The 17909-nt window shown below is 32.9% G+C and overlaps 1 protein-coding gene across 1 annotated transcript; it reads right to left on the reverse strand.

The window, feature by feature from the left end:
* Nucleotides 1–5018: 5018 nt before the first annotated feature.
* Nucleotides 5019–12227, reverse strand: LOC119631426 (alpha-protein kinase 1). Its single transcript, XM_038023609.1, has 3 exons — nucleotides 11104–12227; nucleotides 10217–10397; nucleotides 5019–8206 (listed from the first exon to the last, which is right to left on the reverse strand). The coding sequence occupies exon 3, from the start codon at nucleotides 8040–8042 to the stop codon at nucleotides 5424–5426; it is 2619 nt and encodes an 872-aa protein (XP_037879537.1). The 5' UTR covers nucleotides 8043–8206; nucleotides 10217–10397; nucleotides 11104–12227; the 3' UTR covers nucleotides 5019–5423.
* Between the last annotated feature and the right edge of the window lie 5682 nt (nucleotides 12228–17909).

Here is a 17909-nt window from a genome sequence, read left to right on the forward strand (position 1 = left end):
TTTTTTTTTTTTTTTTTTTTTTCATTACAATATTTTTAGCAGAGATTGGAAGGACGTGATTTAAACTTTTTCCTTCTTTGGCATTAGTGTGATAGCACTTTTTTCGCCTACTACGCCAAGCGTACAAAATTATAACTGATCAAAAGATCCAAATTAATTAGACAATCGACACTGCGCAAGTAACAAAAAAACAGTATTCAAAAGAAGCAGAAAGCATATACAGGAAATACAGGGTGCGCGATTTTTAGTTGACAACTATTTAAGGAAATTAAAATAGCAATGCATATATTGTTATGAATAAATTAAAAGACAAACTTCAGTTACATCATAGATTTTCAAGAAACTCAAAATTCAAACATAATTTTGATCGGGCGACTGATGTGTTCAAAGTTAATAAAAAAAATTTTGCATTGGCGGAGGTAGGAGTGAGTAATGGAGGTTCTTCCCAAGGCGGATATGCGTTTTTTTTTTTTTGCTTAATATAACCGGCATTAGAGAGAATAAGTTTACTATGGAGAATTGTTTTTCGATTCCTCATATAGTTCTCATAAGTTGGAAAAGTTTATTGTACAAAATTTTAATCTATAGCAGTAATTTTCTTGCTACACCTTCCTCCAATCCTACGCGTTCAATTTCAGGCTTATAGAAGACCGACTCTTACTTTTTTGCTTTTTTTGAAAGGTATGTACCATCGAGTAACAGAGAGCTAGGCAGGTAGATGTAGCAGCCAACTGCGGACGGTACGGATGCTTTTGATTGTCCATTTTGTTTTAAATAAGAAAACTCCTATTATGTTAAGAACTATTAATCCGAAGGAGGAGTAGTGGACTTCTTCTGATTCATATAACACTTACGGTCTTCTTTACATTGTTTAGTTGAAATTTAGTTGAACGATCAAGAATTTTATATTAATCCCGGTCAATAATACGAATACTTTCCGATATGCAAATGTAAAAATAATCAATCTCTGCTATATATGAAATGAAACAAAAAAAAAAAAGTGATAAAATGCGGAAAATTCAAGTGAGATGGTGTTACACTAAAGCTATAATATAGAAGCATATAGGACAAGATGTCGGTAATTCGGTCCGTAAAGTACGATAGATTTTCATTTTTAATTCTTTTTGTTTTTTGTTTTTTTTGTTTTTCTTTTACAGATAACAGGAAAATATTATTTAAATGGACACAAAAAAGCTTTTTAAAAAAAAAAAAAAAAAATTTCTTTCCTTCAATCTTCTTCATATTTTTTTTTTTTTTTTTTTTTTTTTTTTTGTAGTAAAATTTCATAAAATTACTGTTTACACGCTTTAGAGAATTTTTACAAACGTTTCTTTTTCTTTTTTACATTTATAGTTTTTTTTTGGTTTAAATCTTAGTTCTTGATATCATCGCCGTGATTATTATACATAGAAGAATAGTGTAAAGTGTTTGTTATTTAATTTATTTAAAATTTTATAGTATTTTAGTATCGTACTAAAATGAATTTTACTTAATTTAAAATTTTTTTATACATAATTTCAAACTGATTGCATTGCATATGTATGTTTTAGGTAGGTTTTTGGAAAGAAAGACGACAACATAAGAAAGAGAAGGTAATAAAAAAAAAAAAAAAAAAAAAAAAAAAAAAATATTTGAATGGAAACAATTCGGCTTAGAAGCTAATAATTGATTTCCGTACAACTTGCTTAGGATTGGAAGAAAGAAAAAAAAATTTGATTAATGAAGAAGTAAACTTTCATTGCTATTATTACTAATTTTATTATTATTAATTCTTTTATTTTCATTCTAGCTTTTTTTTTTTTTTGATTATTTACAATTTTACAACATATGGAACTATATAAATAAATAAATATATATATATAATCCCATTAATTTTATTGAACGAAAACGATAAACACTCACATAACACATGAAATGAAATGAAAGATGGACTTTTCTAATAGGAACACTCCTCCGGATTCCTCTGGCCTTATTCCCTCCTCGCCATTTCGACTAAAACATTTATAAAATATTCATCAAATCGCATTTCTATCGAGGACGCACATATACGCGGCATGCGTAAATATTAACAAGACAAATCGTAGATTAGTTCATAACCAATCTTAAAAAAAAAAAAAAAATGCAATATTCTTTTAATTTTCATTAGGACAAAAATGTTTTCTTCTTTTTTTTTTTTTTAATTTTCATCAAAAAAAAAAAAAAAAAAAAAAATTTAATGTTTTAGAAAAATGATTTTTTTATGTTTTCACTCAGTGATCTTTGAGGCGGTCTATATCTTTTCTCATACCCTACATCACTTATGGTGCAAGGCTATATTAAGTTTGTGCGTATGTATGCAACACCTAGAAGGACTTACTATACCCATCGATTAATTGAGAATCACTTTCAGCTAAGCTAAGTCTGTCCGCTTTGTGTTCTCGCATTCAACCTACAGATCTCAATTTTTTCATATTAGATCGTATTGGAAAGTCCCCACGGTTTCGAGCTGCATTTTGTAGCCTACATTTTGCAAACGATTCCCAACTGTCGAGTGGCTGATGTTTACTGCCTATGCTATTTCCTGACACCTTTTACGTGACGGTCTTCTTCCGTTAGTTGCAAAATTTTCGATCGGTTTTTTTTTTTTTTTTTAGTGAGATGCATCTTTGATATCGAAATTTTCGGAATGGAATCGTGCAAACTACTCCTGGTTAGTCGAGGATCGTTTTTTTTTTTTTTTTTTTTTTTTTTTGCGTCAACAGTAAATAATGGATTTGTCGAAACCATTTTGTTTATATCCAAAATTATTGTAGCAATTATTATAGTTTGATTAATTTTATCGCTGTGCTTCTACAATTAAGGTATTAATCGTTTACTCGAATAGTTCATAGAAACATGACATGACATGACATGACAAATGGAACTTCGCTTCGAAATAACGAACATTTACAACTACTATCGTAATATTTATCGATAATTTTGCAGTTTTGAATCATTTCGAAAACCTTGCTTAACCCTTAATATCTTTCATTTGTAAGCTAAGGGCATTGATATTGACATTTAATGAAATCGTATTAAGCCCGAAAATGCACTTTTTCTCACTTTTTATATCACCTCTTTACGACACAAGTTTGACAATTTAAAGTGATCCTCGGAGTTGGAAAAATGTTACTTAAGAGTAGAAATTATTTTTTATATATCATCTTCCTATTCCCTCTTTAAAATTACTTTTCATAAAATTAATCTTGATTTTGGTCCATGTTCATGTTGTTATTATAATTGATAGGAGGTAAAGATAGTAAGTCTTATAAATGTTGCGAGTCCCCACGTATGGCATGCACTTCTCCACAACAATGCTATGAGCGCTAAAAAGACCGTATTCTGATTTATATGAGCATTCATTGTAGCCATAAAAAGGATAAAGCAAAGCGTCTTTAGACCCATCATTGAAGTATGGCGACTATACGCATTTTATCATAACATTTGCAATCACCCAAAAGAAAGCTGCAGAAACACCATCAAGTCATGTCCGTCCGTCTGTCCATCTGTGTGTGCAGAAACATTCGAAGTTTTTTTACACGTAGGCCAGATTGGTGCGAGCACGCCCAAGTCCGCAGTGAAGCGTAAACTGAACGCAACTTTGTTTTTCTAAACAAACATTTGTGGATTTTCACTAACGCTTCGCATATTATAAGAGGTAGAAGGCTGAAATTATTCATATTTACTTTACGCGAAACTCTAGTATTTACGTGCAAAAATGGAAAAATTCGGCCATGCCCACACAAAATTACAAGTGATTATATTTTCTTTTTTTTACACTTTTTTGAGATTTTTATGCTTATTAGCCATAAGGTAAACAAGACAGAATCTTCAACCGCGATCTGATGGATTAATTATCCTCTTAATAATAATATCAGCGATGTGGATATCACATAAAAGGCTTTGGAGAGTAGAAGGCGACATGATAACCGTATTACTTCTAAATAATTTGTGGCGTACGTCACGACGTGGTAGATAAATTTTTCTTAACAATAAAACTTTTAATGAAGGACAAGGTGAAAGGTGGTGGGTATGCGAGATTCGACCCCAGCCGAATATAAAATTCTTAACTTTCGCAATTTGGTCAATGATAAATCCATTCAATTACAATTTTGTTTTAATGAAAAACAAATGTTAAATCGCACACAAAGCTACAAAGCAAAAAAAAAAAAAAAATGCTTGCCTTGTGACCTGTGATGTTTGTGTGATGTTGCTCAGTGTATGGCTAAAAGATTTTACCATTACCATTAATTATCTCAGTCGATGATAAATGTAAAAATATTTTGACTCACACAGTTAACTTTCGCTAAGAATGCAATGTTGTTTATATTGTCAGAGTTATCGAGATTTCTGCAGAAAAGCTCGCTCGCTCTCTCTCTCTCTCTCTCTCTCTTCCTCTCTCTCTGTATTCCTTGCGGTAATATTTCTTCTAAGCATTAGTTTATTAACAAAAAGGAAGCGAAAGCATTTAAGATTGTCGCATACTCAACCTGTTATCTAAATGCCGCTGAAAATTAGAATGTTATTGCAGTGTGCAATGACTTAAATCGAAATCATTTCAAATGTATCTGAGTGTTTGAGTTGTTTTACTATGTAAAGCCACTTGTTTTATATTCCGTTATCATATATCATATATATATATATATATATATATATATATATATAATCTCTTAAGCATATATCATATGTACATGTCGCAGGTCTAAGACACTTTTAAGGATTTTTTTGTTTTTTTTTTTTTTTTTTTTTTTTTTTTGTTATATTTTAGTTTTTTTGTTTTTTTTCCTCGTTATTTGTTGTTGTATCATTATTTTTAATTATTTCCCTACATAGTTGTGACCTTTGATTCTGTCCTGTGTTTTTTTTGCTGTAACTTTGCTAATATTCAAAGTAATGCTATTTTATCGCCCATTTCATTAACTAAAATATTATTTATTATTTATTTTTATATATATATATATATATATATATAATATATATTATATAACATATATTATATATATATATATATATATATATATATATATATATATGAATAATCGATTTGACTGATTGACGCCTGACTGACTTATTTAACTTGCTTATGTGTCTAAATAAAGCTGTTGCATATTATTTTCTCTCAACTTATTTTCACGTTTGTTTTTATTAAGCCTAATTGTTTAGAAAAAAAAATTTCGTACTTCTTCATCTTCTTCCTCATAAATTTCATTATCGAGATCTCCTAAGCCGCTAATGTTAGGATCATTGTTTTTATCGGTTTCGTCAGTGTGATTTTTATTATTGGGACCTATTAATTGGATAGGATTACCTAATACTTCAGACACGTCGACCAGCGGACCTAAAGGATCAAATGAGTCTTCAAGTAGGATTCCGCTTTCGATGGCTGCAACAGCTTCCTCGTAGTATCAGTTAAGATCTCTGCGAAAGCTGTCCTCTATTGAAGGATCGGCAATCATGATAGGATTCTGATCGGATAGCATTTGAAGACCGGGTTCATCGATTTGTCCCAAATCTAGATCTAAATGATCAAATATGTCGCGTGACGACGAATAATCAGAGAATATAATCTGCGGTATATTGGTGGTAGTTGTTGGTGTATTTGTTTGATTCTGTTGTTGTTGTTGTTGTTGAAGTTGCGTAGACTGTTGTTGATTAAGTTGTGTTTGATTTTGATTGTTTAAATGATTTGTGGCCATAATATGACTTGCGGATGAAGGTACCGGTGATATATTACCGCAACCTAACATTGTTAGACCCGGCGAAGACACGGAAAGCGGCGAAGGTGCATTTTGTGGCGAATGTAACGGAGAATGATGTGGCGATGTCTGTACAGACAGCGACAATTGATGATGGGGTGAATGCGCCGATATTGGAATTGGTAGCGGAGACGATGGCGATGGCACACAATGATTTAGGGGGGAAGGTATAGGCGAGGAAGCAGTCGAGATTATATCTTGTCTTACATTTGGATTGGAACTATCATTGTTATTAACTATGCCACCCAACGAACGACATGTTGTAAGACCATTGGCATTTGTGCTATTAACGCTATTACTGTTTGTGGCACTTATCACAGCATTATTATTTAAATGCTGTTGCTGTTGCTGTTGCTGCTGCATTTGTTGCTGATTTTGTGCGCCTGATAAGTTGTTATTGTTATTATTGTTACTACACACAGTGGTAGAATTATCGTTACTATTCACAGGACTATTTCTGCTTGTGGCGGCTTGTGGTGTTAAATCACCGAAATCCAGTAATTTGTTTGTGAAATTGGGCGCTTGCTGTGTGGCGGCACTGCCACTAACAACAAAATCTTCAAAATCTAAAGCTTCATAGTTATTTTGCGGTGATTGACTGCTATCACCCAAGTGGAACTGCTCGAAATGGTTATGGAAAGCTGGATTTAAAGAATTGTAAGGACTACTGCTATCCAGTGTTCCGAAGGCGGTTGCTACACCGGCGTTTTGTAGCTGCCCATTGTTTAGATTCGCTGTACTTTGAGGATGTCTGACAGGACTAGGCGGGGCGCTGGCATTTAATTCATTAGTAGTTGTACCGGAAGTCAAGAGCCCTGGAGACGATCCCGGACTTGGCGGATTTAAAGGTTGCCGATAATCGGTTATATTATTTGTTGGATTGTTGGCCCCCAACGTGGGAAGCGTGCTATAGACTGCCGCGGTGCTGACTGCGGTCTGTGTAGCGCTTTGAGCCGCACTGCTAGCAGTTGGCGATTGCACCGATAAATTGGTGAATGATAAATGAGGAGATGTTTGTGCGTTTGCTGTGGATGAATTGGCAGCTGATGTTGGCGAGTTTTGTTGTTGGCGATATGGTGATTGAGGTGCGACCGCCCCGCCACCACCATTAGCGAGACTAAACGGACTGGGCGACTGATCGCGTTCATGATGGCATCCGTTATTGTGAGGCGATAAAATAGGCGTTAAATTTTGTTGCTGTTGTGTTGCCGTCATCATTGTTTGATTGGTAGCGGGAACTGAACTCCCGTAATGAACGGAAGTGAGATCGGGCAACGAGCCCGTGTTAGCAAAATTTAATTGTTGCTCTTGCAAAGATTTGAACATGACATTGGCTGGTATAGTGTTAGTGTTGGGAAATTTGGCATTATATGATGTTTGTTGTTGTGGATGCAGTTGTTGTTGTTGTTGTTGTTGCTGTTGCTGTTGCTGCTGTTGCTGTTGCGGTTGTAATTGCTGTAAATGATGATGCTGGTGCTGATGCAAATGCTGTTGAATTTGTTGTTGCTGTTGTTGAGCCTGTTGATGTTGTATTTGAAGTCTTTGTTGGTGAAGTTGTTGCTGTTGATGATGATTCGTTTGCTGCTGTTGAGCATGCTGCTGTTGCTGCATTAAAGCAGTTTTTCTTCTTTGTGCTTGTGGACTAAAACTTCGTCCAATGTGTGGCGAGTGAGATCTTTGATGATGATGATGATGCTGATAGTTGGCATGCAAAGAATTCATTTCACCAACCATATTAGCAATCACAACATTAGGTCCATAATCGCCCTCGGCTAAATTGAGGGTTTGATGCAATGCAGAATCTGAATTTGAGCGACGCCAGCTGGAATCAATGGGCGGACTTAAATAAGACTTTTGATTAGTTGCAGGCATACCACCCATTGTTATACCACTATTGGTACTACCGTATGGGGAACGATCTTGTTTTCGTTCCGACGGACGTCGCATAGGCCCCACACCGACACTTCGCCCTCGCGATTCTCGATACGTTGGAGTCGGAGATCCACCGCTACTTATACATCCACTGCCCGCCGTTACAGCGTCTGGCGATGCACCTCCACCACTTGCTCCGCTATTACTTCCGCTGCTACAACTAGGAATCCTAGGTATTGTTGCGTTTAAATCTGCATTATCTGAATTATTTAAATTGTTTTCCAGCACTCGCGTGGCTTTCACTTCATTCATAATTTTCTCAAATTCCGCCGTACCTTCGGCTTGCTTTTGTTTTTGCAACGCAATCTTTTCACTAAACTTTCGTGGGTTCGCCATAATTCTTTGCCTTTTTACAATCGAGGGCAAACAACAACTTTTACTGCTTCTCTCCACCCCTAGCTTTTTACTACCCTATACAAAGTGATTTATTTAACTATTCGTAGCGTATTGTGTTTCGAGGAGCATACAGGCGGTTTTTTCGCAATGTCTACTTTAAGTGCCTGCGTGAAATCGATTTTAGATATGAACGTTGCAATGCGTACAGGACGAATACATGGCGAATTCAAACGTATTATCGTCATATCATCGTCGTTATCATAATTATCCATCACAAGCAGATAGAAATGCGTCCGTCCATTTGATTACAATACCATAACAATATAAAGAGATTTGAACGGCAACGTGTCAATATCACATAAAGAAAGAATTTCAAATATTATAATAACGCAATTTTTCGGTTATTTACATTTGTAGTTGTCGCAAGTGTAAAAATAAAAGCGGAAAGAGAAAGAAAGATAAAAAGAATATAAAAGTAATTTGATATTTAGTTAGAAAAAAAACCGATATTTATAAACAACAGTTAATTAATTAATTGTTAATGAACCCTTTTTGCTTGTGTTTTTGATAAGTTTTCGACGAAAATCAAATTCGCTCTCATATTCAAGCTAACGCTTCAAGCGCCCATTCAAGTGCTGATTATGTGAAACACCTTTTTTAGTATTGTAAGTGTGTATATATTTTGTTTTGTATTGATATTCAACCAATGTTTGCATATTTTAAAATTTTGTACTTATTGCATTGTTAACTCTTCAAGCTGTTGTTTTAAAGTTCAATGCAAACAGCATTTGATCTGCTAATGAACGACACATCACTAAACGACTCATGAATTGGGCAAAAGTAATAAAATTCCTGCTGGACGTATTTTGTGGCACTTTCTTAAGGCATTTACTTTGTTGTTGTTGTTGTTTTTAAAATTTAACATAATCGACACCTGCAATGCACGTACTGAGGATATATAGATAAAACATCTACTCTTGTCGAAGACACGCGTACCCGAAACCTAAAAATCGATACGGGGACAATCGTTGCAATAACTAACTAATTAACATAAGGACTCTTTCTTTGGCCTCTCTATTACATTTCTCAAAGCTCGTTCTCACGACTAATGGAGTGACCGACTGACACACGAGTGCACGGATCGATTCTAAGCTCCCTTATGCAAGAAGATGGGAGTGGTGCTTTAATTATACAACACGGGTCTGCGCCAGATAACTCGTCAAAAATCATTTCTTCATATTTGTTGAGTTTTAATTTCATTCATTTTCTTAGGACTCTATAATAGAACTTGTCAATTCCATGATTCTATTCTATTCTATTCTATAACCAAAACTGAAAGCAATATAAACTTTTGTTAAACGTTGGACCACATAGTATCAGAATCCGTTAATATTTACAAATTTTTTAAGGAGAATCTATTTGAATGATTTCCCATCCACTGAAGCAAGTACTTTCTCCAATTTTATCATATTAGTTTTAATTTTCTTCAAGTCTACTCATTTTTGTTGTCTTCCAATACCGCATCTAAAGCAATTGCATAGGTAACAATAAAATTTATAACGGTTTTATGAGTTTTTTGCACGGTGCAGCTGCACATTTTAACCAATGCTTTGAAGGGGACTTTTTTAAAAAATGCACCCGAATATTTAATAGCTTAACGTTTTCATATTTATCCTCCAGAGCAAGTGTCACGGTTTTCTGATTTGCTAAAAACTGCTACTTTTCTGTGCATAAGGAAAATCATTCGATCATTTCGCTACCGATCTACAAAAAAAAATAAAAATAAAAAAAGGGAAGGTCTAGTTAGTATGTTATTAAAACATTGGATCAAACTCTTGACCAAAAATCTCGTTAAATATTATCGAATACGAGAATTTGTGGCCCTTCAAATTTTACGCAAACGCTAGCCAATGAGCATTAAGAACTTTACATAGAGTAAACAAAGTAAAACGGAGACTTCCTTAGGCCGTCTTGGGAATTGATACATTTCTATAGTACAGTTCACTAGGCTTAAATAATCAATGGAAAATTAATGCGTGCCTTTGGTACCAAAATACAAAAGATTTTCAGGATTGGCTATTTCCATTGTAAGATTGTGCAGGTATCAATCAAGCGAAAAAGAGTGCATTAGCAATTTTCCCAATTTTTTTTTTTTTTTTTCATTGTTTACTTACGATGCAATTAATTATTAATCCACATAAGTATTCAAAAATTTTTTTATGATCTAATGGATGAAAACGTGTTCACTTTGGTTTTAATATGCCGTTTCTTAAATTCGTTTTATATATCGATGGCGAAAATGGTGTCGCAAGATATTATTGAAGCGCTTGTTGTTGTTTATGATTTATTTACACTCTATGGAAAAAATGCACAAACACGCAAGAAAATTATAAAGTTCGCGCTTTTTTCCATTTACGAGTTAAAACGCAAAAAAAAAAAAAAGCAACAACAACAATACTACTTATAAGAATAATAACAAACAACAAGAGGCAAAAAGTGACAAGGAGCAACGCGCAAAAAATACTAACACATATATATATATATATATATATATACAGTCTTCATGCTGTCGTTGGGGTGTACACAACCAACTTCAGCGTGTTACTCAATTGAAATAAAGAAATAAAGAAAAGAGTCACACATAACCTAGGAACTAAAAAAATTAAAAAATTTATTAAAAAAGCATTATTATACCATATACAAACAAAAAAAAAAAAAAAATATATATATATATATATATATAGTAGAGAGAATAGAATTACTATAGAAGTCAAAAAAGCGCAACTTAAAATATGTGTGTGCATGTCGCACAAGTCGGGTTTTGCTCCGATGGCAAAGTGAAAGTGGTGAGGCAAGACGTACGATGTACTGGAAGAAATGTAATCAAATGCTTGGTTCTTTATTGACAAATTATAAGACGCGTGGTGGTGTGAATGCTGATGTCTAGTTATTTGCTGGGTGTTGTTGAATTAATTGCAAGTGTTCCTTCTTTCGCTGGCTAGTTTTTCTTTTACATTAAAAGGGGATTAGAATGATAGCGTAGAAATAGGACGTGTCAAACCTTTAGATGTCTTTTAAATATCTTCTTTTGTACTTAAAACGACACTTCTATGCAATTCTGCTTCGAATCCAAGAGAAACAAAAGTTTTTCTTATTTTTTGATTTTGCTGTGCACATCTACAAAGTTATATAAAAAAGATTCTCATAATTTTTTCTGTTTTCTGTTTTCGTTAGATTTTCAAACACTTTAAAATGAGTGCATTTGATTAATTTGAATTAGTTTCATTAGTTTTTTCATTTCTTTAGATTTTTACATAGATGTAGATGAGATGAGTATTAGCATGTCTGTGCAAAAGTTCTTTTCACATTTGATTATAATTTGTTGTTGTGTACTAAGCCATATTGTTTTTTATTTATTTCGTGCTCCCTCTCCCTCTTTCTTTCTTTCTTTCTCTCTCTCTCTCTCTCTCTCCCTCCATTAGTATGTTTTCAATTTCTCCGAGCTAAACTTTATACTCAATCAGACACCGTCACTTTTGTTGTTAAATGTATGCAGTCATGTATATACGCAGGCTATATATTTATATATCTATATGTATATATATATATATATATATATAAATTTTGACTAAATATACAGCCAACGCTCCTGTGACCTCTTTTCTTTTTCTACACTGTTGTTGCTTGTTTTGCCTTTCTGTCAAACGCCGCTGCTGCAAAGCACTTTCATCTTTTTTTTTCAATATTTTTGGTTCTCGAACACGTTTTAGTTATTATTATTATTAAACTTCGATTGCGAACATTTACTTTTGGGTTTATGCATAGTTTTTATAAACGACCGACTTCTTTAATATTTGAATATATGAGTTTTTTTTTGTCTTGTATTTGGTTGCTGATGACGCTGTCTTGTGCTAAATTATTCCTAATGCTGCTGGGGCTTAATTTTCGCAATACTTTTTTTTAAAAATATTTTATTTTCTTATTTGTATTTCTACTTTTCTAGACTAGCTATCAATTGCTGTTGTTGCTTGTGCTGCTGCTGCGCTATGCTTGTTCTTGTTTACTTTTTAATTGCATTTCTCTGCTTTGCTCAACTGTGTACATATTATGCACACACAACATTCCTTTACACATATACATATATTCATCTATATTTATATATACATACATATGTATATAAATGTATATATAAGTATTCATCACACATTTTTACATATTTCTTTTTATATTTTTTTTCTTCGCTATACATATAAAAAATCGCCTGCCATCGCACAATATATTTAATATAACTTATGTATCTTTTATTATAATTGTGACTTTTTTAAAATATTCTTTTTTTTACGACGATTTTCTAGACTGAGAAATATAATTTTTTTCTTAAAAAAAGAATCTGCTGTTCTTCTTCCTCTTATTGCTCAACTATCATTACTGTTGTTGTTCTCTCTGTAGATTCTTCAAATTTCACTTTAATCACAAACATTTCGTTTCTTTTCTTTGCTTTAACTGTCGAATTTTATTTATTTTCTAAATATTTGTTTAGATTTTTATAACTTTGCCATTTCTTATTGGATTTACATTTATAAATAATTTTTATTTTTTGTCGTAACATTAAAAAAATTTTTTCTTCTTGAATCTTGCGGAAAATTTTATCAAGAAAAAATTGCTCAGCAAAACACGAACTCGTATGTCAAATAAACGACTGAAAAACTGTCAATAAACCCCTTAAGCAACTGTGTTTAATAAATAAAAGTGCGTTCAATCAATTAAATTTTTCACAACATTCTCTCTGGCGGCAATAAATTAAACAGTCATTGTGAAGACAATCAAAATAAAACACAAAACAAATAATGCTTATGTTAAATGTTAGATAGCGCTCAAATTATGTATGATAATTTTGCCCGAATGGGCGCCGAATAAATAAAATCATAAAAATATAAATCGTTGCCGCCGTTTCATATAAAACTTTAAATACGAAATGCTTCAAAAAATGTTGTTAAATAAAGTTTCAGTTTTGTTCAACAATGCATTCTCATTCTAAACGTAATCATTTAATGTAATCGATTTAGTGTTTGTCCCATTGGCTTTTATTCAGATATTGGCATTACCGAAGAAAGTAAACATCGATAAATTTATCAACACACTTCAATACTCTGAAATTTTGTACACCCGTATCTATGCAGACCATTGATTACAATATACAAATGGTGATTTTTGTCGCACTCTATATAGAATTCACAGTAAAATTGAGGCTCTATAAAGAATTGAAAATATTATTATTATTATTATTATTTTAATTTTAGACTAATGAATTGAATTCTTAGACTAAAAAAAAAGACATTGAGCACTAGCAACACAGGCTATCGGCTCAGAATTGAAAATAAAAAATTATAGAAGGTTTAAAAAACTCATGCAAGATTAGAATAAGGCAAAGAAAAGGTTTTCTTACTAAAAAAGTATTTAGGTAGAAGATGAACAATAAATATTTATTAACTTATTCAGTGAATTTAATTTTTTTCTCAAAACAATTAGCATTTTCTCTATTTACATTATCCTTACTCACTATTACTTTGAAATTAAACAAATCGTACGCTTAGTGCAAGTGCAGTCAAGTTCGAAATGCTAATTGCATATGAATTCTACATCGTTTTTGTCGAATTTTTTTAGGAATTTCATAACCCCACTTACATAGGAATTAGACAACGTAGCTTTATTTTCGCTTTGAGTTTGTTAACCCCAAAAATTTCTCAGCCAGTTTGACGATACGGCTACAAAAAATTTATAAAGGATGGCAATAAGAAAATTGAACCTCTCGTCAGTAATGTTTATTAACTCATTGAAAGTTGCCTACAATTAGATAATAGGATATATTTTCGTTGTCATTTTTTACTTGTATCTCTAGGCTGTCAGTTTTAGATGCTCGTCAGATTACAGCAATGAAGTGAATAAAATTTTGACTGGTGATAAATAGATATTTGAGATTTATTATAAAGTGCAAATTATAAAAGCAAAAGGCTTTATAACTACTTGTAATTAATGAAATTTTAAAATTGAAATATTTTTTGTGTAATCATCTATGTAAATGCGCATTTTATCAATTGGCTTTGCAAATGGCACTAATATTGGAATGCATAAAATCACAAGCTAGCATGGTTTTCCAGCAATTGTTCGCAATGAAAATTTATAATAAATAAAAATGCTTAAAAATCCATCTTATAATTTATAGAAAATTTTGTGGAATCAATTTGGATAATTCAAAAAATTCTCCTTTTATACCCAAAGGCTCAAGTGATTAGCAGCTCGATATAGCACGTTGAAAGTGTTATTGACCCTGGATGGGAGGATAAATGTAGTCTTGGTGATATCATCTGACATATCTATAATTAACACATTATCTTGAAGTTTTATTTTCATTTTCTCTTTACAGCAAAGTAAGACAGTTTTGGAAGTCTATCCTTTCCCAGTAACTACTACTATACTATTTTCTCATTTTTCTTATATTTGCCATTGCTGAAATGTGACACTTCAGCTTGACGACACTAATATGAATTCTTGATTAACGCAGATGAGAGATATATAACACGATAACTTTCCCAAGCTACTTATAACGCATGTAAATTAATTCATTTGACAGCTCCTACCGTGGAATAGCGAGATGAAATGAAATGTTCGTTTTTTTGTTAGAGTAGCTAAATCCATTGCCGAGTTAAACTTTTTGTTAATATCGACTATTTATGTTTACAATCAGCTATTTACTTAATATTTCGTTTACTTAGCTTGTCATCCTCAACAGTTTGCTGTAAATCGATTCTTTCAACTTTCTGTTCTCAAAGTCCTAAAATGCATAGAACATATACAAATTCATTGGTAGTGTAGTTCTTACTGTGTTCTTCTTAAATTCAGGTAATTTTGATTAATGTGATTATTTTGTAATGTTTGCGAAAAGCATGTTAATGTTAATTGATCAATTCAATCCCTATCAAGAAGAAAAATGCTCGTCTCTATTTTGTCGGAACTACAATCGCACAACTACTGCATATCCCATCTCTTATGGCACATTTCTTTAATTTGATGTTTGTATGGTTTCAATATCGAAGCTTTGTTTTCATTTCATCTTCTTCATTTATTAAGTAACTATAAAACCATGGGCCTATTACCCAGTGACATAGGTGCTATTCATGTGCAAAAAGAAATTACAACATAAGTGAGTATATAAATCAGTTAGATGGCTGCAAACGTAATCATCTTTCTCCATAAACTCTGTAATTATCACTTCCTGTTCAAGGGCGTTTTAGAGATGATTTGCGTACGCGTGCTATGCTTTTTTTCAAGTTTCGAATCATTATGTTTTTGTTTCTTTACTTCACTTGGATAAATTTACAAGTTGCGGGGTTTCAAAGCCAAATTCGCAAAGCGGAAAACACATATAATTTATCTTAATTATTTAATAATTTTAATTACTTTAATGCATAGGAATTATAAAATATTTTAGTCATTTTCGAGGTTCCATAGTGCCAACTGGGATAATTTTCTGACCACTCTCTAGATCAAGAATGGGCGACCGCTGGGGCACGGGTCCAGTTCGGCCCCCTTTTCTTTATAATTCAATTTGATTGTACATAGCAATGCAATAAATCGATTTTATCTGCGTTCACTACGAGCTCAACTGTGCAGCTATCAAATATTAAATGTGTTTCTTTTTTATTAATTAGGCCATAATATGAAGAATTTAAGAAGACGAAGAAAAATTGATCCAGAATGCCACATATTAAAAAGTAGTTGGCCCCCGTTGCGGCCATCGTCGTGGTTTGAGAATTAAAATTAGCCGATTGATGGAAGAAGTTGTTCAACCTTGTTTTAGATGGTTCTACTTCATATTTGTACAATGCTTTGCGTTGCATTGTATCAGTTATGAACAGTAAATTGCAGCGGTCAGTAACTTCTAACTAATTAATGTTGTATCCCGCGCTCATTCTGTGTTATTAGCGGGCCAACTTAGAAGCATTTTTAATTTCCAAGACAATATTCTTTTATCTCGACTTTCCAATGTTTGCTTCCTATAAAAACGGTTGCTGTAGAATTTACTACTCTCATTGCAATTTAAATTAAATATTTTTCTCTTGTATTCAAATCGGTAGTGAAGGAGGCCAGCAGAGTTCGTTTGTGGGGTGACAAATTATTATTTCACACATATATGATCCGTGTAAGCCGATAGCTCGATAAGCTAAGGAATCGTTGGCTGGCTTACTGGGCTTTGGCAGCGAGCTAAGCTAAGTGCTTGATGTTTCTACTTAGGATGAAACATATTATAGCTATTGGCGCTTATTTCGAATTTTCTTTGCTATCGAGATTGTTTCTTCCGTCGCTGCTCGTCGCTATATTTCACCTATTAATTACCATACGTATGTATAAAGTTTGCAGTGGGATGCATCAATCCAGCGGTATTTTCCATTAAGTTTGCGCAGACTTGCTGATTCGCAAGTTTTGGCCTTTTCATAGCTATCGTGTGTATAACTTTGTTTTGGTTCGATAGTAGAGCTTTCTTTTTTTCATATTTGGTCAATATTGTAGCCGTTATTGTATTAGTAACATTCCTTAGTGATCGTTTAATTTGATCGGAGCGAACCATAATGCGATAGGCCCATTTGACCCCTACAAAAGTATTAGCGTTATTTCGTCTTTCAATATCGTACCGTAGCCAGGATTGTAAGGATTTACCTATGCTCTCGCTCAAATTAAATGGGAAAAGTAAAGTTTTTCGAAACAAGCATATTTTCCGCACTACACCTATTCAAAGGTCCAAGAAACTATGTTATGTATAGATTAGTGTGACAATTTATATAGTTACACAGTTTTATTCAGCAACGTAGAAGATTACGGGCACTCTTCCTTAGAAAATGACGGAGTCATATTCACAGATCCAATATTTTTTACATCAATTTTTAGGCATCGTCTTTTATTCCCTTCCAGGAGCTTGAGCTCATTTTTCGTTCACATTTACGACTTTTTTTAGTTCCCTTCTTACATTGTGCACATACATAATTACATATTAAATACTTGAATACTCTGCCCAATGCATTGTAACTTGAAAACTGTCTTTAGTAATTTTTACAATTTCTATTCAACTCAGTTTGAGATTAATTGCACATCATAGAATTATGATTTTATAGATTAACGTAGATTTTATTTACATTTCTTAGGAGAGCTATTTACAAATTATTTACAAGAACTTGTTCTTACAGCGAATTGTCCGGTCTTGTCAGTTCGCACATTATTCTATTAAATCTCTTGACTCAATTGACTTTGCCTTCGGCAAATATCCTGCTTATATAGTCTTTCGCAAGCAAATTATCGATACCTACCTCCATCGTCGCATTTTTCTTTGTTTTATTCCCTTCTCTTCCGCTAATTATTGTCAGCCTTTTCGAAAATCGCCAGCTACGTGAGGCATGTAAAATGTTATGAATGCGTTGTCAGTTTTTATCCCTTTCTTTGCAAATTTGATCTCATACAAAGTTGGCTGGCTTTCATGAAAATTCAAATCATCAAATATAGGATTTTAACAGGAGCAGTATACACATGCCTTATTTATAGCTAATTATATATATACACGTAAAATCTATATAGTTTTTATTATTATTATTATTATTATATATTTAGGTAGAGAATAAATTCTAAGACTAAATTCTTAAATCATTAGCATCTAAGGCTTTCGGTTTTATTAAAAACTCTATCGCACTTGAAATTTGAGCCCGCTACCATTGAGTTGCTAGTCGAGACTCTTGCCTAGTGGGTCACACAGGCGGATATATATAGTTTTTATATTACGAGAATCTTCAGTTTTGATGCACTCTTATAAGCATATAGGTA

The sequence above is a fragment of the Glossina fuscipes genome, unplaced genomic scaffold, assembly GCF_014805625.2.
Source record: "Glossina fuscipes isolate IAEA_lab_2018 unplaced genomic scaffold, Yale_Gfus_2 1, whole genome shotgun sequence".
Classification (NCBI taxonomy): domain Eukaryota; kingdom Metazoa; phylum Arthropoda; class Insecta; order Diptera; family Glossinidae; genus Glossina; species Glossina fuscipes.

Bases quoted from the DNA above. Each gene is read 5' to 3' on its own strand.
- LOC119631426 (XM_038023609.1), bottom strand. From the start codon at position 8,042: ATGGCGAACCCACGAAAGTTTAGTGAAAAGATTGCGTTGCAAAAACAA.